General features: G+C 44.7%; 1 protein-coding gene and 1 non-coding gene across 2 annotated transcripts; both read right to left on the bottom strand.

Annotated features, from left to right (window-relative positions):
- Window positions 1-8,075: 8,075 nt before the first annotated feature.
- On the bottom strand, window positions 8,076-17,742 carry rps14 (ribosomal protein S14). Its single transcript, XM_048543863.1, has 5 exons — window positions 17,614-17,742; window positions 14,989-15,138; window positions 11,095-11,256; window positions 8,691-8,767; window positions 8,076-8,193 (listed from the first exon to the last, which is right to left on the bottom strand). Exons 2-5 carry the CDS (start codon window positions 15,135-15,137, stop codon window positions 8,126-8,128), a joined length of 456 nt encoding a protein of 151 aa, XP_048399820.1. The 5' UTR covers window position 15,138; window positions 17,614-17,742; the 3' UTR covers window positions 8,076-8,125.
- On the bottom strand, window positions 16,179-16,309 carry LOC125458583 (small nucleolar RNA SNORA63). The gene has a single exon (XR_007248857.1). It is a non-coding gene; the product is annotated as a small nucleolar RNA SNORA63 (small nucleolar RNA).
- Window positions 17,743-24,464: the final 6,722 nt, after the last annotated feature.

Genomic DNA, 24,464 nt, shown 5'->3' with positions numbered 1-24,464 from the left:
GCTCGGACTTTTTTCATTGGAGAAAAGGAGGAGGAGTGGGAACCTAATTGAGGTACACAAGATAATGAGAGGCATAGATAGAGTTGATAGCCAGAGACTATTTCCCAGGGCAGAAATGGCTAACACAAGGGGTCATAGTTTTAAGCTGGTTGGAGGAAAGTATAGAGCGGATGTCAGAGGCGGGTTCTTTACACAGAGTTATGAGAGCATGGAATGCGTTGCCAGCAGCAGTAGTGGATGCAAGGTCATTGGGGTCATTTAAGAGACTACTAGACATGCATATGGTCACAGAAATTTGAGGGTGCATACATGAGGATCAATGGTCGGCACAACATCGTGGGCTGAAGGGCCTGTTCTGTGCTGTACTGTTCTATGTTCTATGTTCTATGTTCTATGTTCTATTATCTAGTTCCTTAAAGGCTTTAGTTACTACCTCCTTACTGCCCACTAACCTCCTCATTTGGTTCCCAACCCCTCCTACATTAGCTTAAACCCTCCCCAACAGCAGTAGCAAAAGCAGCCCCTAGGTCATTGGTTCTAGTCCTGCCCAGGTGTAGCCAGTCTGATCTCCAATAGTCCCACCTCCCCCAGAACCAGTCCCAATGTCCTAAAATTCTGAACCCCTTTAATCTGAACATCTTTTATGTTTTAACACATCTCAAATTGGACCACAAGAGCAAACTTTGACACAGTTGGAAATGAGACATTAGAACGGGTGATCAAAAGCTTGGTCAGAAAGTGTGTTTGGTTTTAAGGAGTGTCTTAAAGGAATGGAGAGGGACATAGAGAGGGGGACGACCCACAGGAGGTACATCTTAGAGCTTATGGCACATGCTGCTAATGGTTTGGCCAGCTGCTGGTGGAATGATTCAAATCAGGGCTTACAAGTTAGCTCTGTTGGAGAGACTGGGGCTGGGGAGGTTAGAAAAATTGGGAGGGGCAAGGTCATGGAGGGACTAGAAAACAAAGATGAGCAAATCAAAATTGCAGCATCGCTGGACAGGAAACCAGTATAGCTTAGAAAAGAGATAATAGGAACTGCAGATGCTGGAGAATCCAAGACAATAAAATGTGAGGCCGGATGAACACAGCAGGCCAAGCAGCATCCCAGGAGCACCTTCATCAGATGAAGGGTCTAGGCCCGAAACGTCAGCTTTTGTGCTCCTGGGATGCTGCTTGGCCTGCAGTGTTCATCCGGCCTCACATTTTATTAGCTTAGAAAACACTGGGGAGTGCAAAAGGGGCTCAATTCATGTTAGAGTTTGGGCAGCAGATTTAGAATTTGGAAGGACTTCAAGCACACAAGGGATTGTGTGAGATGGGAACCAGCCAGAAAGGCATTGTTTAAAATAGAGTACTAATTTTTTTTTAGCAATTTGATTATCTAACCCCTTCCTGTAGCAAACAGCACTATTTATCTTCAAGCTGAATGCATCTATATTTCAGGTTATTTCACCTTTCAGCGATTGTACAAGGGAACTTACATTTATATAATACCTTTCCCCACCCTAAGGTGCTCCAAAGCACTTTACAGTGAGTTGCTTTTGAATGACTGAATTATTGTAATACAGGAAATATAGTAACCAAATAGCACACAGAGAGCTCCCACAGACAGCAAGGTAGGTATCAGTGACGATATATTCTGTTTTTAGAAATGCTGGTTAAAAGTTTTATTTTCATTTACTCAAGGCTTTGCTGTTATTTGTCCACCGGTAGTTACTCCTTGGCAAGGTGGTGGTGAGCTGTCTTTTTGAACCACTGCAGCCCATGTGCTGAAGGAAGACCCACATTGCTGTTTGTGAGCGAGTTCCAGAATTTTGACTCAGTGACACTGAAGGAATGGCAATATATTTCCAAGTCAGGATGGTGAGTGGCTTCAACGGGATCTTTAGGATGGCGGTGTTGCCATGTATCTGCTGCCCTTGTCCTTCTGGATGGTAGTGGTCACAAGACAACAGGGAGATTCATCTGTTCTTTCATGAACTGCGGGATTGGGATCTTTCACAGCCACCTGCAGATGGGACCACCCGGCAAAATTTGCAACCAGAAGCCGGCATCTTTAGCAGTGTAGCGCTCCTTCTGATTGTGCTATCAACCTAGATATCACGCTTAGACCTCTGACCCAGGGTTTTGTATATCAGCTCTCACGGGATTCTGCAAAACATGATCACAAGCAGAGACCTCTGCCTGGCAACTCGTGAGTCACACAACAGCCAATCATGGATTTACTGTGGCTTTTAAGAATTCGTGATGAGGTATTTTATTTACATATGGAACTCCAACATACAATCTTATTTCATTCCTCCTCTCTCTGCATTAAAGCCTGGCATGTATAAGTGCTTGAAACAGAGTAATTCTGTAATTAATCTTAATTGCAAGACTTGCTTCATTGTTGAATACATCCAGACTCCAGTTCTGTGTTTAACGTCCTCTATTGGTCATGCTCATTATCACCAATTGCAGAACTGAACCAATTTACCGTAACATCCAGTCTATAGTTTGCACTCTGATAGAAACTTTCAATTCAACCTGTTCAGAAATGTTACTACGCACATCTGGAGCAGGAACTGATACTCACAAGGGTGTTACATACTCAATAAAAACCGAAATAACTGAGGATGTTGTAATTCAGGAACAAAAAGAGAAGTAATTGGAGAAGTTCAGCAGGTCTGGCATCATCTGTGAAGGAAAAAAACAGAGTTAACGTTTCGGGTCCGGTGACCCTTCCTCAGAACTAGAGGGTGTTACATGGTTCTGAGGTTAAAACTGTCAGAGCGTTACTAATAAGCCAGTGTTGTAGGCTAACCAGAGGGTGAGGTTTTGGTTTTGCGCGGATTAAGATCCCACAAGAAACAATGTGATAACAACAAGATCGTCTGCTTTTCTAATGTTGATGAATGGCTAAAGACAGGCCAGCACACGGTGCAGAACTCCCTTGCTCCTCTTTAAGATAGTGCCTGGAAACTTTAACATCCACCTGAAGTGACAAAAGGATAATAGCATTACAGTAGGAACAGAAGGAGGCCATTCAGCCTATTGAATCTGCTCCACTGTTCTGGTGATCCTCAACATGGTTAAGAATCGGAGATAACAAAGTGTGAGGCTGGATGAACACAGCAGGCCAAGCAGCATCTTAGGAGCACAAAAGCTGACGCTTCGGGCCTAGACCCTTCATCAGAGAGGGTTCTGAAATAAATAGGGAGCGAGAGGGAGGCGGATCGAAGATGGATAGAGGAGAAGATAGGTAGAGAGGACAAGAGAGTTGTAGTGGGAGAGAGACTCCCTGAGGTTGGTCCGGAGGATAACTTCTTCAGGCTAGGCATCCCTGGAAGAGTCTTTGCAGTGAGGTTAAAATGGTATCAGAGATAATGGGAACTGCGGATGCTAGAGAATCGGAGATAACAACGTGTGGAGCTGGATGAACACAGCAGGCCAAGCAGCATCTTAGGACATCAAAGCTGATGTTTTGGGCCTAGACCCTTCATCAGAAAAGGGGGGGTGTGCTTGCCTTCATTATCCAGGCCTTTGTGTATAGGAGTTGGGACATTTTGTTGAGGTGGTACAGAACGTTGTTGAAGGCTGTTCTGGAGTACTGTGAGCAGTTCTGGTCCTGTTATTGGAAGGATATTATTAAGCTGGAGAGTTTTCAGAAGAGGTTTAGCAGGATTTAGCTTTTCATTAGAAATGGGGAAGGGGATGGGGGCTCTAGAATAGAGAGAGGGTGGAGGTGATGATGAAAGGTGGATAAAGGAGCAGATAGGTGGTGAGAAGATGAACAAGTCAAGGAGGTGGGAATGGAGCCAGTAAAGGTGAGTGTAGGTAGGGAGTTGGGATGGGGTTTGGTCAGTGAGGAGGAAGGGGCAGGTAGGTAGGAGGGAAGATGGACAGGTCAAGGAGGTGGGAATGAGGCTAGTAGGTAGGAATTGGGGTGGGGGATAGTCAGTGAGGTGGAGGAATGGATAGGTGTGAGAAAAGGCGGACAGGTCTAGGAGGCGGGGATGAGAGGGGCTGGTCTTAGGATGAGGTCGGGAGTGGGTAAATTTTGAAGCGTGTAAAGCCAACAGTGAGATCATTGGGCTGCAGGGTTTCCAGGCAGAATAAGAGGTGCTGTTCCTCCAGCCTTCAGGTGGCATTGTTGTGACACTGGAGGAGTCCAAGGAGTGGGAGGGGAAGTTGAGGTGTAGGGACAGGTGTAGCACTTCCTGCGGCTGCAGGGAAAAATGCCAGGGATGGTTGGGCTAGTGGGGAGTGTGGGGCAGACAAGGGAGTCGTGGAGAGAGCACTCCCTCCGGAAGGCAGACAAGGGTGGGGAGGGAAATATATCCTTGGGAGTGGGGTCAGAATGCAGGTGGCAGAAAATGGTACATTTAATCTGGAGGTTGATGGAATGATACGTGAGGACAAGGGGAATTCTGTCTTTGTTGTTATTGTGAGAGGGGGTGTGAGAACTGAGGTGTGGGAAATGCAAGTGGTGGTGTCGAGGGTGTTTTTGACTATAGCGGAGGGGAAATTGTGGTCCTTGAAAAATGAGGACATCTGGGATGTGTGGGAGTGGAACGCCCTCTGTGGTAAAGAATGCCACAGTTTTACTTGTATCAGAGATAATAGGGACTGCAGATGCTGGAGAATCTGAGATAACAAGGTGTGGTGCTGGATGAACACAGCAGGCCAAGCAGCTCCTAAGATGCTGCCTGGCCTGCTGTGTTCATCCAGCTCCACACCTTGTTATCACAGTTTTACTACCGTCTGAAAGAAGAAATTCCTCCTCAACTCTGTCTTAAATGGACCAACTGTTGCCCTCATTATACCCTCTTGGTTGTAGACTCTCCTGCAAGGGGAAATAACCTTTCCACATCGACCTGGTCAAGTCCCCTAAGAACTTTACATCTTTCCATAAGATTGCCTCTCATTCTAAATTCCGAGGAGTACAGGTTCAATCTACTCAAAACAAATAATTGTGTGAATGCTAGAAATCTGAAACAGAAACAAAATTGCTGGAGAAATTCAGCAGATCTGATAGCATCCAGAGAGAAAACAGAGTTAAAGTTCAGGTTCAGTGACCTGGTTTCAGGTGCTGAAGATGTTGCCAGACCTGCTAATTTTCTCGAACAATTTCTGTTTTTGTTCCCTATCTACCCAACCTCTCCTCAGAAGACACTCCCCCCAAACTTACTTTCAGCCAAGAGCACCTTCTCAGGACTGCCTCCAATGCCATTATATCTCTCCTTAGAAAAGGTTGTCAAAATGTCACAGTATTCCAGGTGTGGTCAGACCAGGACGTTGCATAATTTTAGTAAAAATTCCCTATTTCATTCCCTTTGACATAAAGGCTAACATTCCAGTTGCCTTCCCTATTACTGATTGAGCTTGGACTTTGAATTTCATGGATGCGGACTCCCAAATTCCTCTGTTCTGTAAATGTTATACAGTTTTTCTCCATTTAAATAATATTCAGATTTTTTTTCTTCCTGCTGCAGTACATAACCTCACATTTTTTCACATTATATTCATCTGTCAAGTTTTAAACATGCCCGCAGGTTCAATCTATATCCATCTACAGACCCTTTGTGTCGTCCCCATCATTTGCCTTCGAATCTATTGTGTTATTGGCAAAACTAGCCACAGTTCACCTACTTTCCTCATCCAGGACATTAATACATATTGTAAACAATTGTAGAACCAGCACTGATCCTATTTGCATACCAGGTACAAATTGCCATTCTGAAAATGGCCAACTATCTTTTCTTATTCACTAGTTGGATTTGGGCATCATTGGCTGACCATTTGTTGCTCTTGAGAATATGGTAGTTAGCTGCCTTCTCAAATTGCTACAGTCTGTGTACTGCAGGTGGATCCACAATGCCCTTAAGAGCGAGGATTCCGGGAGTAACAGATACCGATACTGATTCATCTGCAGCATGCACGCGTGCGAGGCTGAGGTCAAGTTTGTTCCTTCCTTCTTAGTTCCCTCAAGCACCTGTCACGTACCAGGTAACTGTCCTTAAGGACAAGACCAGCTGTCAGCAGCACGACTGCCTCTGGTACAGGACATATCCAGGGAGAGTTATGATGGTGCCTATGACATTGTGTGTAAGATATGATACTGAGAGTATGATTGTCAGGGTGTTGCTTGACTAATCCCCTAGACAGCTGTCCCAATTTTGGCACTAATGACGTTTGCAGCAAATGCTTCAGCCTCATCTTTTGCATTGCTATGTCGCACTTCTCCATCATTGATGGGGATACTTGCAGTGCCTTCTCCTAGGAAATTGTTTCAATTATCCATTATTCACAACTGGATGTATCAAGACTAAAGCTTAGGTCTGATCAGTTGGTTGTGGCATCACTTTCAATACCATGGCTGTAAGTCTGAATCACAAAGATGGCAATTTCCTTCCCTAATGGGCATTACTGAACCAAAATGGATTTTTCCTCTCCCCCTCCCTCTTTTCTGATGAAGGGTCAAGGCCCGAAACGTCAGCTTTAGTGCTCCTAAGATGCTGCTTGGCTTCCTGTGTTCATCCAGCTCCACACTTTGTTATCTCCAATTTTCCAACAACCGACAATGGATTCATAGTTGTCATTAGATTCTAAATACCAAGTGATTTCTGAATTTTCACCAAACACCATGGCAGGATTCAAACCCAGCTGCCCAGATTATCTGGATTAATATCACTAAGCCCCTACCTTCCTAAGATCTGCAACTTGCTATTTATATACAAATAGTCCTGTTTGGCAGTTTCATCAGGTTGACACCTCATTTTTAGGCATAGTAGGAACTGCCAATGCTGGTGTTTTGGGATTACAAGGTGTGGAAATGGATGAACACAGCAGGCCAAGCACATCAGGAGCAGGTAGGCTGACATTTCAAGGCTGGAGCTTTTTAGGTATGCCTGGTGGCTATGCCAGGCCATAATGTTGTAGTTTGTAGAGTACAATTCTGCTGCCGTTGATGGCCCACTGTACCTCATGGATGCCCAGTCTTCTGTGTTGCTATATCTGTTCGAAGTCTGTCTGATTTAGCTTGGTGATAGTGCCAGAACTAATGTTGATAACTCCCAGGAAAACTCCCTCCTGCCTATATACTGCCACTACCGCTGTTGGGACTGTCCCCCAGGTAGGACAGGACAAATCAAAAGATGTTGATGGTGGCATTTGGAGGAGTATGGTTCTCAAAGTATGACTACATCAGGCTGTCACTTGAATAGCCTGTCAGACAGCTCTCCCCCTTTTGGCACTAGCCACCTGATAGTCATGAGGATGTTAGTTTGACACAGCTGTTTTTACTTTTGTCTCTTCCCTGCTGAGGTTGATGTCAGGTGGTCCATCCAGTTTCACTTCTTTGTTGAAACTTCATAGCAACTTATACAACTGAGTAGCTTACAAGGCCAGTTCAGAGAATAGTTGACAGTCAACCACGCTGTGTGTCTGGAGTCACACGTAGACCAGACCAGGTGTGGTTGGCAGATTTCCTCTCCTGAAGTACATTAGTGAGCTAATTCAGAAATAAAGCAAGTGTACAGGCCAGTCAGATTCCCACACCTGCTCCTGTCCATCAACTCTATTTAGCCAGAGAGGTGGGGTTGGGACAAACTGAAAACTGGTGAGGGTAATCAGTTAAAAGTGGAATGATAAAAGGAGTCTGAATTTCAACAGGAGAGTCTGCAAAATGCATCTGGAGCTTGGGGCATGACAGTGGGGAAGTAATGGAGCATTTATAGAACCTTAAGACAGCAGCATAGTTTTCAACATTACAGCAAAATCCTTGAAACCACAATTACCAATTTATTATTTCAAAAACACAATCTGTATGCATTTAAGAATAAACATTGACCAGGGCAAAACTCAGCATCTCTGCTTCATAATCACCATTTTCAGTGAGCTGACAGAACAGTGTTGTTAAACTTTTCAAAAACGGTGAAAGCTGATTGATCTCAGTCAGATAATAGGTCAGCACAAAATGGTGGCCCAAAGGGCCGCTACTGTTCTATGTTCTCCAGCAAGTGTCAAATTGATGCCAAACCAGAAGCTCAGGAACTGCGGGTGTGAACAGGACAGAGAGAGAGAGCACACCATTGATCAGCAGAACTCTTTTATTAGTTATACTGACATATACAGAAAGCAATTACAAACGGCGACCTCTGCGACCTCCCTTTCTGCGAGTGCTGTCTGATGGAATAGGAGTAACGTCCTCTGTCAGAACAACAACAGGAAAAGTCAACCAAACAGGGAAGAAACAACACAGGCTGCATGATTTATATTTTAACTTGGGAATCAACCAACGGGATGTTACGTCCATACCACCCTTTCGTACCATTTTATGACTGGGGTAAGGCACTGATGAGGGAGACGCCAGAACCACAAATTCCCTTGCCCCATTCAGCCCACAGACAAATGAAGGGCACAACAACCCCACTTTTGCCTTTGAAAAACTTTGCACACAGGCTGCTTTCCACGAGTTCATTTCAAAATGGTTTGTACGTGATCATGCGTCCCTGCCAGCTGGGGGCATGCTAAGCTGACAGGGATAGAATGAAACGTGTTCCTTTCTGCAGGGGGAACGACATCGTCAGCACTGAGCAGCCACGATATAACTTGTCCTGCACTTAAACCCAAGTTTCCTACAATCCATTCACTAGAGACTTTATCATCAGCAGTAAACTATCAGTAACAAGAGAATAATGTCTCACCAATCCGGCCGATTTTCATCCCAGATCGAGCCAGGGCTCTCAAAGCTGACTGGGCACCAGGTCCAGGGGTCTTGGTCCTGTAAGGAAGAATAAAACTCCACATTAGACAGAAGTGATACATCCCATTAACCGGTGAGTTACATACAGCATTAAGCTTTAAACATAGCTTACCAGACCTGGGATGTCACTCCCGAGTTTATATCACTCATGAGCTGGTTTTCTTCAGTTCAGAAATAACAGCATTCAGCGACATTTTATAGATGGTTAAACCCAAAATGAACACACAGACAGACACAGTACTGCATGCAGGTCTATCACCTTAGCAACAGTTCAAAGGTTTGCTAGGTTGATTCCTTAGATGAGGGGTTGTCTACTCAAGAAAGATAGAGAAGACTGGACCTACACTCACTGGTGTCTGGAAGAATGAAAGGTGAACTTCATGGAAGTTAACAGTACAAGGGTGTTGCACAAGGTGGATGGCTTCCACTTGTGGAGTATCAAGAACTGGAAGGGTAGTCTGTGAGTCAGGAGTCTCCTATTTAAAACTAATGAGGCACATTTCATCAGATTGCACTAAATCTTTGGAATTCTCCAGTCCAGAGACCAGTGGAGGCTGAGACATTTAAAATATTGCATATTTAAAGCTGACAGGTTCTTGGATCATTCAGGAGTGAAAACAGTAAAGGGGTGTTGAGGACAAGCTCAAATGAAACAGATCAGAGCAGGTTTGAGGGACCATATGGTCCACGCAAGCTCACATTTAAGTTTCTCGCCAAAAAATATCAAATGCTCAACAATAAAGTGTGGGGAAATTCCTCCTCATTTCAGATTTAAATTGGCACTTCTTTACTGAGACTGTTGTCTGTTCCAAGACTCTCCCATGAGGGGAGCGTTCTCCCAGCACTTACCCTGTCAAGTCCCTTTACAATCCTATGTCTCAATGAAATGTCCTCTCATTCGTCTAAGCTCCAGTGAGAAAAGTTCTAAATTGTTCAGTTTTGAAATCCCTCCATAGCATGGATCATCTCAGTGAACGTTCACCAATGAACTGCCTCTAATAAAACAATACCTTTTAAATAAGGGGACCAAAACAGCTCCCAGTATCCCAGTGCAATCACACCAGCACCTTGTACAGTTGTAGTAAGACTTCCCTAGTGCTATACTCCAAACCCCCTGAAACAGGAGCGACGTTTTGTTAGCTTTCCTGATTACCTGCTGCACCAGGGTGCTAGCTCTGTATTTCAGGCGCAAGTTCCCCCCCAAGTCACTTTGTGCTGGAGCTTTCGGCAGCTTTTCTCCATTTAAATAATGTTTTGTTCTCCCTTCCAAAATGAACAGAAGCAGATCTGACCAAGTTTTCCAAACTAAACTGGTCCCATTTACCTGCGTTTGCTAGTTTCTTGCCCACTTATGCATCAATTATCTCTAAAACTGTATCGTCTCACAACCTGTCTTTCTATTTTTGTCTTGTCTGCAAATTTCACACAGTAAATGTACTTCGTTGCTCCAGGTCACCTATATATATTGTAATTAGCTAAGGTCCCAGCAACTGATCCCTACAGAACCCCAGTGGTCACAGGTCTCCAACTTGAAAACTAACCACTTAATCCCACTCACTGTTTCCTGTCCCTGCCAATATAATAGCTCCAACACCATGGGCTCTTTTGACGTTTTGGGAGGGGCCTTGTCAAACAAGTTCTGGAAGTCCAAATACAAGATATCTACTGGCTCCACTGTATCTACTCTGGTCGAGATTTCCTCAAAATTCCAATAAATTGTTGAGACACAATTTCCCTTTCATGAAGCCATGCTGACTCTGCTTGATTGGATTTTGATTTTCCAACCGTTCTGCTATTACAATCCGAAAATCAAGGCTCTGCCCTCTGTCAACTATCTCACCCAAAAGACATGGTTGACACTGCAGTATTTCATATCGATTGTATGTGACCAAGCATCCCTACCAGCTAAACTAACAGGGATTGCATGAAACATGTTCCTATCTGCAGGGGGAACGATATCGTCAGCATTTGAGCAGCTGCAATATAACGTGACCTACACTTAAACCAGAGCTCTTTCTATACCACAGTATGGAGCTGAAGGAACAGAGCAGGCCAGGTAGCATCAGAGGAGCAGGCAAGTTGACATTTCAGAGCTGGACCCTTCTTCAGCTTTCAGTGTTCCTCCAGCTCCACACTGCTCTCTCTAACCCCACCGTCAGCAGTTCTTACTATCTCTTTCTACATCATTTTGGGGTAGCATTAGACATTACAAACACTGGGTAGGAAGGCAATTAGATTGCAACTTCATTCACAGCATAACAGTAAACCAAAGATAAACATCCAAAATTTTGACTACACTGGCAAGACAGTCTCTTAGCGCCTACACACTACGAACAAACTCTGACCTGTTGCCTCCAGTGGCACGCAGTTTGATGTGTAGGGCAGTGATACCCAGCTCCTTGCACCTCTGGGACACATCTTGAGCAGCCAACATCGCAGCATACGGGGAGGACTCATCTCTGTCAGCCTTCACCTTCATCCCACCAGTGACGCGGCAGATAGTTTCTCTGTAACAAACAGTAACCAGGTCATAGTACAAACGGGGACCAGGAGAAGTCAACCAATTCAAGCGTGACTGAAAAACCCACTTAAAGGAGCAGACCACCTTGTTAGGTCATTTGCAAAAATCACACCATTACCAGAGTTTAAGCGAATCTTGTTGAGAGAAATCAGAAATCATGCAATTATTCAGCTCCTTACTTTACCTGCAAGCTATGGTGAGGTACAAATCAGTGTCACCATCACCAGATTAATTTTCCCATCGCCAAGTAATAAGTAGACAGGAGGCAGACACACTCAGTTAATTCAGAGACTAGCTAAAGGTTCCAGGTCAAGCAAGTCCCAGCAAACTCATCAATTGGTGAAGTGCTCACAACCCAACCCCGGCCTTAACCTGCAATCCAAATACTCCACAGATAGTGACCACGGTGGCTCATTCTCACTTCAGGTACAGAGAGTGAACGTGATGCCCAGCCTGAGCATCAGCAAACAGCCAACCTGATTTCAATGTACTGGACAGAGATTATATTCTAGGGTCACCAGTGCAGCAAGGTGGACTCTGGATGGCTTGTACAAGACAAAGTATATCTATCTGGACTATCAGGGATAGAGTGACACAGCTAGTAGTGAACAGCCATGGTGCATTTATCCAGCATTATTAGGAGCCTTAAATGATGTATATAGTTACAGCCTTGAGACTGAGGCTGCCCCAGATTGAGGGTTTTGCTTTGGGCAAAACTGTTTCAGGTGGCATCAAGTATGGCTGCAGCAGGGGAATACAAGTTACACAAGCGAAAGCAGACAGGTTCAACACTACACAGCACCTTAACGATACCCACGGGTCAAGCCCAATGGGGATGGCACTTTCTAAAACGGTCAAGTCTTTGGACAGTACCAGTTCTTAGAGAATGGGCCATTCAGCCGCTTGAGCCTGTTCTACCATTAAATGAGATCATGGTTGGGGGGCATAACTCCATATACCTGTCTTTGGCCCATATCCCTCACTGCCTTTGCTTAAGAAAAATGCTCATATTTAAAATTAAACAAGTGATCCAATATCTGCTGTCATTTGTAGACGAGCGCTCCAAACCACTTCACAGAAATGGTTGTAGAAGTGCTTCCTAACACGTCTCGTAAATGGTCTGGCCCTCATGCGCACACTATGTCCCGTTAGTTCTAGAATCTCCAACCAGTGGAAAGTTTTACCTTTCTCTACCTTGTCTTTTCCAGTTAATTTATTGAAGACTTTGATCAGATCACCCCAAGCCAACTAAATTCTAGAGAAAACCAGCCTAGCTTGTATGATCTCTCCTTATAAACTTTACCCCTAAAGCCAAACATTCTTGAAAACCCACGATGTATTGCCTCCCAAGGCCAATATATTTAACCTCAGGGGTGTTGCCCAGAATTGCTCACAGTAGTTCAAATGGGGTCTAGCTAGGGATTTTGTACAGGTGCAGCATAATTTTTACATTCTCATACTTCAACCCTCTAGACACAAAGGCAAGCATTCCATTAGCTTTCTGGACTATTTTCCGCACCTGTTCATAGCATTTTGAAGATGTGTGCACCTGCACCTGATCTGTCACCTACTTTATTTAACTTCATACAGTCTAGAAAGTACCCTGATCTGTTTTTTCTTGTTCCAAATGGATAATGTCACACTTGCTTATTATTGAACTACCACAGTTTTGCCTGTTCACTTAAGTCTATCAATATTTCTTTGTACCTTTGTGTTATTATCTACAGTGCCCACTTTGCTAACTTGGTATTAACAGCAAATTTGGATACAAGACTTTCTATGCCACTACCCAAGTTGTTAATAAAGCAAATAAATTGAGGTCCAAATACAGATCCTTATGGCACACCAACAGTTACATCCTGTCAATTTAAGAACCGACACATTCTGTTGGCTGCCACCCAATCAATTTCCCAGCCATGTTAGTAATTTGCCTCAATTCCATGGTTTTCTACCTTGGTTAAAAGTCTGTTGTGTAGTTTTATCAAATTATTTTTGAAAGTCCATATACACATCCATATTCAGACACACTCCCATTCAATAACATTTATCAGGCATGACCTAACTGTCATGAATCATGACCTCCTGCCAGGCTTTCCCTGATTAAAATGAAAATTTGAGGTGCTCACTTGACCCATCCTCAATTAGAATTGGCCTGTAATTTTCTGGCTTTTTCTCATCCTTCCTAAAAACAAACAGAGCTATGTGCAATTTTCCACATTAGAGGGAAGATTCCTAAATCTAGGGAACTTCGATAGATTATGGCTAGAGACCATCAGTATATTCCCTTACCTCCTTTAGTACTCAGACGGAAACTGCCAGTCTTGGGGGGGATTTATCACTAATTCCATTAATTCCTGTATTATTAATGTCTTTATGTTAAGACTAGTTAGTTCAGACTTTTATTCAGTCCCTGCCTTCAATCCACCACTAACTTCTTCAGGACTTTTGCAAGCTATCCCCCTTTTCTACTGTAAATGGTGTAGCAAAGAGTCAGCACACCTGTCATTTCCCCATAGTCACTGACAATATCTCCACTCTTGATCTTCCGCTGGCCACTGTTCCTGACCACCTGCTTTCCCTTTATGTAACACTAAATTTCTTGACTTTGATGTCTCTTGCAAATTTCCTTTCATAATCCCTTTTGGTAGCTCTTATAAGGTGCTTTGTGACCTTTTGCCTGCCCTTGTATCTTTCCCATTCAGCAGGAGCTGTGCTGCTTTTAGTGCTTTTGTAAGCCCATTCTTTGTTTTCTTCTATCCCATATCTCTTCAGCTGCCCATGGCTGTTTTTTTTTTCCTATGAAGTACAGCTTTTTCCTTCTCTTGTGTTAAGTGCTTTGTCAAAAATGCTCCACTGTTCTTCAGTTGTTTTACCTATTAGCAGATTTTTCCCAGTTTACTGCGGACAGCTTTGTCCCTTTCATTAAAGTCAGCCTCACCTAAATCTAAAATTCTGGTGGGTGATGCAGACTTTTTGCTTTCAAATGCCACACTGAAAATCATGATGTAACCATGATTTGATAAATAATCAGGTTCCTAATTAAATCTGGCTCATTACCCATTATGAAATCCATTATGGATTGTTTCCTTGTTGCATCGAAAATACGTTGTGTAGGAAAGTATTCTCAATATACCTCAGAAATTCATCACGGTTCTGACAGGTACTTGAGTTCCCCTCCCAAACAATGTTAAAATTAAAATCCTGCCATTAATATTTATCTACCGTTGCTTAGTTTCTACATTGAAACTATCTAGCACTTCGGAGCTGCTACCAGGAGCTCTGTACAGAACACCTATTATAATTTTAGATCATAGAACCCCTGCAGTGCAGAGGGGGGTCATTTGGCTCATTAATGCGGTACCAAACCTCCGAATGGCATCCCACTCTATCCCCGTAAACCCACATTTCCCATGGCTAATCCACCCAGACTGCACAAAACTGGACAATTTGCCGATGGGCAAACCAACTTACCTGCACATCTTTGAACCATGGGATGAAACCGGAGCTGGAATTGAACCCTGGTCCCCGGCACTGAGAGGGAGCAATGCTAGTCACTGAGCCTATGTATCGCCTTTTGCTGATCCCCAGTTCCACCCATACTGTCTCTAATTATTCCCTCATGAAATCCACAACATACCATTTCCTTTCACAGTATTTAACCTTGTGTCATCTATGCCACAGAACTTGCAAAGTAATTTTGGTGCTAGCCTCTACTTACTTTCCAGATAGGTCTGTTACATGGACGAAAGTATCGTTGAAGGAAGCAAAGATATGACAGACTCCAAAAACATTCTCTCCCTCAGCCACCTGCGGTCCCAGGCTAATCACTTGCTCCTCCTTCTTTTCCTTACCCTTACGAGGAGCCATTCTGAAAAGGAGAAAACAGCTTCAATGTAATAAGCCATGTAACAGCAGTCGCTGCTCTATAACACTTTTTTAACTTCAGGACATTCCAAGATACTTCAGTGTAAGAATCATCGCATTCAACTGGTGCTCAGCCTATGGACATCCTAACCTGAAAATGGCCCACGCTCAGAAACTAAAAACTCGGATGGGAAACTACATTCGAATACCAAGTGCAGCAGGTTAGGGGATTCACGCGACAACGGTTGAGGCCCTAGCCCAGGACTGGGATGCTCAGTTGATAAGGGAAAAAGATTGAAATAAAACAAATATACAGCTGTGATAATGATCAGGGGCACAATTGATAACCTGTCTCCACTTCCTCAACTGTTCCAAGGGCTTTTTTTTTATCATCCACTTGAGAGCACAGATGAGACCCTGATTTAAAACCACATTGAAAAACGTCTCCAACAGTGCAGCATAGAGCACATCTTGCTCCAGGAGACAGGACATAATCGACATATGTCAAAATCTGATTCTCAAAGTACCCGTCAAGAGGTTACACATTCCCATCCATTCATAGCAGACCCTGGCTTGTGACCAACCAAAATAGAGAAGGTTCAATTGGGAAGGCACCACACAGAGGGACTTTAGATCGTCAGACTGGAGTGGTGGCGATGCATTGGAGTGCACAAGCCTCCAAATAACCCATTTACTCAATTCCTAAAACAGTACCCGCCCTCAACACGGCAGAGACTGAGGGTCATACATTGGACTTATTGGTCATTCCAGAACACACTGAACTGGACTGGAAGCAAGCCACATCTGATCTTAGGCAACTGCTGTAGAAGAAGTCCAGCACTATACTGCTAGATTTTACATTCAGGTCTTTAGATTCTAAACTAGTATCAGCAGCTATCAGACTGGAAAGCAAGTGTTCAACCTATTTCAATTGTCTACTAAAGAGTAGACAATATCTCAGTACTCGAGCATCATTTATTTAACATCACAAGTAACAGTTAAGGGACAGTACTACAGAGGCCGTGTGAACGTAAATAACCAGGTTTGTATGTGACCAAGCGTCCCTGTCAGCCAGTAGGGTAGCAGACTGCCAGGGATAGTATGAAACATATTCCTTTCTGCAGGGGGAACGACGTCACCAGCACAGAACAGCTGTGACGTAACTTTTCCTGCACTTTTACACTTGCAATCAATATTCGCTGAGAATTCACACTTCCAACACTAACCCAAGCGAGGCGTACAGAGATCACATACTAAACTAGATTCTGGGAGAGCTGTGCTTTTCAGATTGCCACAACTGGAGATGCAGGACAAACATACAAGGCGGCCAAACTGCTTCCCTCTGCACTGACATCATGCCACTGTGTTGCTATGGGAGCTTGCCATGCACCAGTAACTCTCACTGTTTTGTTCCTGTGACAACGAGCAAAACATTTGCATCAGGTTAGAGGCATCTCCCATTTTGTCCTGCTTTTAAGCTAAACATATGAAAATGAAAAGGCTATCCCACTTAGTCATGGGGAAATGGAAAGAACACTGCAGAGGGAAAGGAGCAGGCCATTCAGCATCTCAAACATGCTCATTTAATGAGATTACAGCTTATTTAACTTTGACCCAAATTTCTTGATACATTCCCCTAACAAAAATTTAGATCAGATTTAAAGTTAACAGCTAATCCACTGCCATAACAGACAGGAGCAGAACTAGGCTGTTCACCCATTGGGGCTGCTCCATCATTTGATCATGGCTGATGTGCTTCTAAACCCCACTTGCCTTCTCACCTGTGATCCCCTTACCAAGTAAGAATCTATTTATTTCTGTCTTGAATACACTCAATGACTTAGACTTTGACAGGTATGAGTTCCAAATAATCACCACTGTTTGTGGAAGTGTGTTCCAAAGCTCTACCACCTTTTGTGCATGTAAGTGCTTTCTACCATCACTCCTGAGTAGCCTGGCCCTAATTCTCAAGGCTGTGTTCCCCAGTTCTAGGATCCCCAACCAATAGGAATCATTTTATCTTTATATACCTCATCTTTTCATGTTAAAATCTTGAAAAAGTTGATCCTCTGAATTCTCAAGGAAACAAGCTTAATGGGCCTAATCGCTCCTCAAAACCCCTGAAGCCCAAGGAATTACTCCTGCAAACCTACTCCCCTCAAACCCAACGCTTCTCTCTCATTCTGACTGGAAGGGCCCCAGCCCGATTTACATTACTTTTGCTCTTCTCTCGCTCCCAACCACGAGGGGCAAACGACCTCAGCTCTTCCTCCGTTCAGGAACGCGCTCTCTCTCGGCTGCCGCCTGCGGCCTAGCGCTCCCGCGCGGGGAGCAATATCATCCGCGCTCCGGGTGAACAAAAGAGACGTTAATACCGACAGGCAGGCTCGGCCCGCTAAGGTGAGAGGCGATGATACCGGCGGATGGCATGTTTTAACGGGCAGATGGAGTGAGATTGTGCGAGCCGCCCAACACCTACCTGCTGCTCGCAGCAGAGCCACGGCCGGAAAGGAGGGTCAGAAGGCACGAAAGGGAGGGTGATGGTCACAGCGCATGCGCCTGCGCCTCCCCAACTCCTAACCACAACCAACGGTTCCATTTACCTTCCTCAGCGACAAAAAAAAATAAAGTTAGCTCGCCTGAAGCAATCAAACGTTCATTTTTTTAAAAAAAGAAACTGTTACATTTTAAAACACCAAAGGCATTTTACCCTACAGCCGTGTAGACGTGCGACCGTGAGCGGTTGTGCGCATGTACGAACCGGCAGTGTCCGGACCTGATCTGCACATGCGCAATAGCGCAAAGATATTGGGACCATCTGAAATGTTGTTCTTGCAGTGACATTAAAGGAAAAGTAGCCACATGTTTCCTCCTACCTGCCTAGATGGGGTAGCCCCAACAGCACTCAAGAAGCTTTACACTATCCAGGAGAAGGTCAGAAATCACACGACACTGAGTTATGGTCTGATGGGTTTATTAGAAGGAGCGAGGCTCCGATAGTTTGTGTTTTCGAATGAACGTGTCGGACTATAACCTGGTGTCACGTGATGTCCGCCCTTGTCCACCCCAGTCCAACTCCAGCACCTCCATATTCAGGACAAAGCAGCCCTCTTGATTGGTGCCACATCCACAAAGCATTCAATCCCTCCACCACCAAAGCTCAGTAACAGCAGTGTGCACCAACTACAAAAAGACCAGAGCAGGTCGGTGGAGAGAAAGCAGAGCCAATGTTTTGGGTTCTGAGGAAGGGTCACCGGACCCGAAATATTAGCTCTGTCTTGTCTTCACAAATGATACCAAACCTGCTGAGTTTCTTAGGAATCTTCTGATTCTTGTTTCTGATGTCCAGCATCTCTTGTTCTTTTGGGACTTTTTTTGTATAGTCTACAAGATTCACGGCAAAAATTCACTGAGGGTATTTTGACAGAACTTTCCAAACTCACGACCACTTCCATCTAGAAAAACAAGACCAGCAGATACATGGAAACAATCTCACCCACAAGTTCTGCTCCAAGTCACACGCCATCCTAACTTGGAAATATATTGCTGTTCTGTCAGTGTTGTTTGGTTAAAATTGTGGGACTCCCTTCCTCATTGCATAGTTATTCTACTTACAAAGGAACTGCAATGGCTCAGGAAGGCAGCTCACCACCATCTTCTCCATGAAAAGCAGAGATTCACAATAAATGCTGGCCCATAAATACATTTAAATACAAATCCATCTCCGTGCATCTCTTTTTTTTTTACCTATCTCACTACCCTCCTTTAACACACCTCTTAAAACCATTCTCTTTGACTAAGCGTATCAGAGATAATGGGAACTGCAGATGCGGGAGAATTCCAAGAAAATAAAATGTGAGGCTGGATGAACACAGCAGGCCAAGCAGCATCTCAGGAACACAAAAGCTGACGTTTCGGGCCTAGACCCTTCATCTCTCTCTGATGAAGGGTCTAGGCCTGAAACGTCAGCTTTTGTGCTCCTGAGATGCTGCTTGGCCTGCTGTGTTTATCCAGCCTCACATTTTATTCTTTTTGACTAAGCTTTTAGTTATCCAACCCAATAACTCTTCACTGGCCCACTGTCATACCTTATGTGATAATGTTGATGTGAAACGCCTTATTATTTCATTATATTACAAGTCTAATCCTAAGTGTAAGTTGTTGTTGCACTGGGATGATGTAAAAATTAAATGCTTTCCTATTCTCAAGGTGATTACATTTAAATGATAATATGATGCGTGACATTTCAGAACTTATAATATTGTGCAATGCCTAAAATGAGCGAATGGACATAAGATGTTTGTGAACATCACTGTCTTTGAATACAGATAGAGCAGATCATGAGAATCTCTTCCGCATGGCAGATGTGTCTAAGTCCAGAGGGCATAAGTTTTAGGTGAGGAGCAAATGGCTTAGAGGAGGTCTGAGACACAAGTTTTACTCCCAGAGGGTGGTAAAAATGTGGAAGGTGCTGCCTGAGAGGATGATGGAGACAGATACTCTCGCAGCATTTAAGAAGCATCTGGATGAGTACTTAAAATACCAGGGAACACTAGAATATGGAGCAAATGCAGGTAAATGTAGTGTCGCTTGGTATTTGTTGGTCAGTGTAGGCAGGGTGGGCCAAAGGGCCTGGTTCTTTGCAGTATGCATCTTTGACTGTATCCTCTGTCAGAGTACATCCCAGATCATAACAAAGTGAAGCAGGAGGAGAAAGAACTCCTCTCAGATTTTCTGAAGAAAGGTCTAGGCCCGAAACGTCAGCCATCGTGCTCCTCTGATGCCGCGTGGCCTGCTGTGTTCATTCAGCTCTACACCTTATTATCTGCTCCCACCTCTGTTTGTTTTGCCAATTCCCTGTGACCTCTGCTTATTTGCCTTCCTGCCACGGGAACCAGTTTTTCCTCCATAATTCTATCAAAAACTTCTATGAATGCCTCTGTTAAACCTCCTCTGCCATGGAGGGGTCAACTGCTACAGCAAGAGGTGCCATTTGCATAAGTCAGCAGCCAGGCTTTGTCACCTGTTGTGTTTAATGTAGAGGCTTTCATGATGCTTTTCACAGTGTCCAAGAATTGGGGCTTTAGGCCTTTTTGTCTCTTATACCAGTTAAGTTGCTGGCCCTACAGTAGACCAATTTACTTCCTCTGCACATGACAAAGCCAGCAAATAAATGAAAAATACTGCAATCTGAAACAAAAATAGAAATGCTGCAGAAACTCAGCAGGGTCTGGCAGCATCTGTGAGAGAGAGAGAAACAGAGTTAATGTTTCCAGTCTGATGTGACTGCTTCAGAACTTTTGAAGTGGTCAACTTCAGAGCATGATTTCAAGTCTCCACTTCGATTCCAAACAGCCCCCACAACCACCCAGACCCTGAGTCATGTGTTATTGGCTTTGCTGTCAGCAGACCATACCAATTTTCTCCTGTTCCACATGTCATTTACACCGATTTTACATCTCTATCACTCTTCCACCCTCCATTAGCACTCCTTCTTGCCTTTTGCTCTAGGAACACTCAGCATCTGATCTGTTTGCATCTTTTCCACTTTTCCAACTAGCATTAAACTCATCGTTTTCCATCCCCTGTACTTTCAGAAGTTATGTTGGACTCAAATCGCTAGCTCTGTATCTCTCTACACAGATGCTGCCAGAGGTGCTGAGCTTCTTCAGCACTTTCTGTTTTTATGCTGAGCCAGGGGAAAGCCATCTTTGCTTGATTTGTGTTTGCATTTTTGCCCCAGGAAGGACAGCATTAATGGTGACTTTATCTTTGCGTGTGATTCGAGATTGAGTTGTAGATACTGGAGTTTGAAATGATTGTGTGTTTATTCTCAGTCAGTGTATGTAATTTAAGCTTCACAGTCTTACACCAAGGCACTGAGGGTTACAGACCATGTTCATGAGCATCTTGGCTCTGTGCACATGTTTCTCCTTGATTTGGTGGCTGGCTTTACCGCATGTGTGCTAACCTCATCAAAAAGAAACAGATTGCCTGTCACCATACATCCACAATAGCAAAATTTGCTGAATATTTCCGATGGTGTGTCTTGAGTCTGATGATAAGTCGGGATACAACACTCCGTCGCTTAGCTTTAGTTTTATGAATGCTGATGGTGAGGGAGAGCATGAACCGACATGGGACAGATGAACCAAGGGCCTTTCGAACTGGTCTTGGAAGGACTGGATTTGCAAACTAATAACCCTTTGACTCACATGTAGTTTTCAAGGGTTACACACCCAGGGAGCCTTGATCAGCATCTTCACCAACTGACCAGTTTGCATGGCTGCTGTCCCAAATCAACCTTGGATGGCACCTTCCAAATCCCCAGGCATCTAGAAGGGCAAGGGGAGCAGATACGTGGGAACAGCGACCCCAGCAAGTTTCTCTTCAAGCCACTCTCCCATCCTGACTTGAGAATGTATCAATGTTCCTTCGCTGTCGCTGGGTCAAAATCCTAGGATTCCCTCCCCAACAGGGCTGTTGATGTACTTGCAAAAAACAGAATTGCCCAGTTCAAGAAGGCAAGAAGGGTAACTAGGGTGGGCTTGATAAATGGTTGCCTTACTACCTCACAAAAGCAAATGATTGCCCTGCAGAAGAATTTAAGGAGTTAATCACAGGGAAACTCTGTCTTCAACGAGAAAATCAATGCCAGATGTAACAAGGAGCAGGCAAGCTACTTCTGATATGAAGGCAAGCTTCAGGCTTGCAATATTTTGAATGTATGAATATAAAGAACATCAATCATGTCACACCATACACTTGAAGGACAGAAAATCATATAAGAATTCAACTCCAGGATTCCTTCGGGGCCAGAAATCCAGAGAATGACATTGCACAAGGATTGAACCTTCGCCATATCCAGACAGACGCTGTTGTTTGGAATCATAGCTAAATTCTACCATCAATCAGGTAATAGCTGAACTGGAACAAAAACAGAAATTGCTGGCAAAGCTCAGCAAGTCTGGCAGCATCGATGGAGAGAAATCAGAGTTAATGTTTCGGGTCGAGTGACTCTTCTTCAGAACTGGAGGTAGCTAGGTAGGAATGAGTTGGGTTTTATACAGAAGATAGGGTGGGGGGAAGGACTAAGGGGTAAACGATAGATGGAGATAGAACTCAAGGAGAGAGAAGAATAGTTGGACAGACAAAGGAGTGGGTAACGATAAGCCCAGGAGAATGAATAGCTGCAAATGCGTACGATTTGTGGCCAACAATGGGCTGTGTATAATAGCAGGCCATGTGATAACAAGAGATAATGGGAACTGCAGATGCTGGAGAATCCGAGATAACAAAGTGTGGAGCTGGATGAACACAGCAGGCCAAGCAGCATCTCAGGAGCACAAAAGCTGACGTTTTGGGCCTAGACCCTTCATCAGAAAAGGGGGATGGGGAGACGGAACTGGAATAATTAGGGAGAGAGGGGGAGGCGGACCGAAGATGGATAGAGGAGAAGATAGGTGGAGAGGAGAGTATGGGTGGGGAGCTAGGGAGGTGATAGGTTAGTCCGGGGAGGACAGAGAGGTCAAGGGGGCGAGATGAGATTAGTAGGTAGGAAATGGAGGTGCAGCTTGAGGTGGGAGGAGGAGATTGTTGAGAGGAAGAGCAGGTTAGGGAGGTGGGGACGAGCTGGGCTCGTTATTTCAGAACCCTCTCCCCCTCCCCCTTTTCTGATGAAGGGTCTAGGCCCAAAACATCAGCTTTTGTGCTCCTAAGATGCTGCTTGGCCTGCTGTGTTCATCTAGCTCCACACTTTGTTATGTGATAACAAGGCCTGGTGTGTGGGGTTGGGGTAAGGACATGGGAGAAGGCACCTCAAGCCCTAAAATTTCTGAACTGGATATTGAGTCTAGAAGGCTGCAGGGTTCACAAGTGGAAAATGAGGTGCTGTCCTTCCAGCTTGTGCTGAAGCACTGCAGCAAGCCTGAGACAGAGATGTTGGCCAGGAAACACAGTGGAGTGTTCAATAGCTAAGATAACATGATGTGAAGCTGGATGAACACAGAAGACCAAGCAGCATCAGAGGAGCGGAAAAGTTGATGTTTCGCGTCGAGACCCTTCTTCAGAAAAATAGCGAAGTTGAGATTTGAGGCTTAACTTGCTTACTTGAGGGGCTTTATTTTGTTGATAGATGCAATAAAGTTTAATAATTGCTTCAGAATTTGAGCGTCGGTAAGATTGCTTAATAATTATCTGAATTAAAGTTTCACCTAGAATCCCCCTCCTCTCACCCACCTTCCTGCAAGAATGCGATCCCCTATTCCCAATTCCTTCGCCTCTGCCGCATCTGCTCACAAGATGAGGCATTCCACTCCCGGACATCCCAGACATCCTTGTTTTTCGAGAACCGCAGTTTGCCCCCCTCAGTGTTCAAAAACGCTCTTGACCCCATCTCTTCCATTTCCTGTGCCTCAGCCCTCACACCCCCTCCTGCCGTAACAACAAAGACAGAATTCCTCCTGTCCTCATGTACAACCCCATCAATCTCCGCAGTCAATGCATCATTCTCCACCACCTGCAATCTGATCCCACTCCAAGGATATATTTCCCTCCTCATCCTTATCTGCCTTCCGGAGGGAACACTCTCTCTGCAACTCCTTTGTCTGCTCCACACACCCCACTAGCCCCACCACCCCAGCACCTTTCACTACAACCACAGGAAGAGCTAGACCTGCTCCTACACCTCTCCCCTCACCCTCATCCCAGGCCCCAAAAAAACTTTCCACATTAAATAGATGTTCACCTGCGCATGCACTAATGTGGTATATTGCATCTGCTGTTCCCGATGTGGCCTCTCCTACATTGGGGAGACCAAGCAGAGGCTCGGAGACCATTTTGTGAAACACCTTCGCTCGGTTCGCAACAAACAACAACACCTTCCAGTCGCGAACCACTTCAACTCCCCCTCTCACTACTTGGATGAAATGTCTATCCTGGGCCTTCTCCAGTGTCACAATGATGCCACCCGGAAACTAGAGGAGCAGCACCTCATATTCTGCCTTGGAAGCCTACAACCCAATAGTGTCAATGTGGGCTTTACAAGTTTCAAACTCTTCCCACCCCAGACCTCACCCCAAGACCAGCAACCCCCTCTCATCCCCGCCTCCTTGACCTGTCCATCTTTTCTCCCACCTATCCGCTCCTCCCACCTCAGTGACCAACCCACACCCCTACCCCCTACCTACATTCACCTTTACTGGGTTCAACCCCACCTCCTTGACCTGTTTGTTTTCTCTCCACCTATCTGCTCCACTACCACCTTCCATCACCGCCTCCCCCACTCCCTGTTTATTTCAGAGCCCCCCTTCCTCTCCCCCATTTCTGAAG

The sequence above is a fragment of the Stegostoma tigrinum genome, chromosome 13 (genome assembly GCF_030684315.1).
Source record: "Stegostoma tigrinum isolate sSteTig4 chromosome 13, sSteTig4.hap1, whole genome shotgun sequence".
Taxonomy (NCBI): domain Eukaryota; kingdom Metazoa; phylum Chordata; class Chondrichthyes; order Orectolobiformes; family Stegostomatidae; genus Stegostoma; species Stegostoma tigrinum.
This window is presented reverse-complemented; position numbering and strand designations above follow the sequence as displayed.

Coding starts and splice junctions, on each gene's coding strand:
- rps14 (XM_048543863.1), bottom strand. CDS start 15,137: ATGGCTCCTCGTAAGGGTAAGGAAAAGAAGGAGGAGCAAGTGATTAGC. Junction 11,257..14,988: donor GTAACAGACCTATCTGGAAA/GTAAGTAGAGGC, acceptor TGTTTGTTACAG/AGAAACTATCTGCCGCGTCA. Junction 8,768..11,094: donor CGTGCCACTGGAGGCAACAG/GTCAGAGTTTGT, acceptor TCTTCCTTACAG/GACCAAGACCCCTGGACCTG.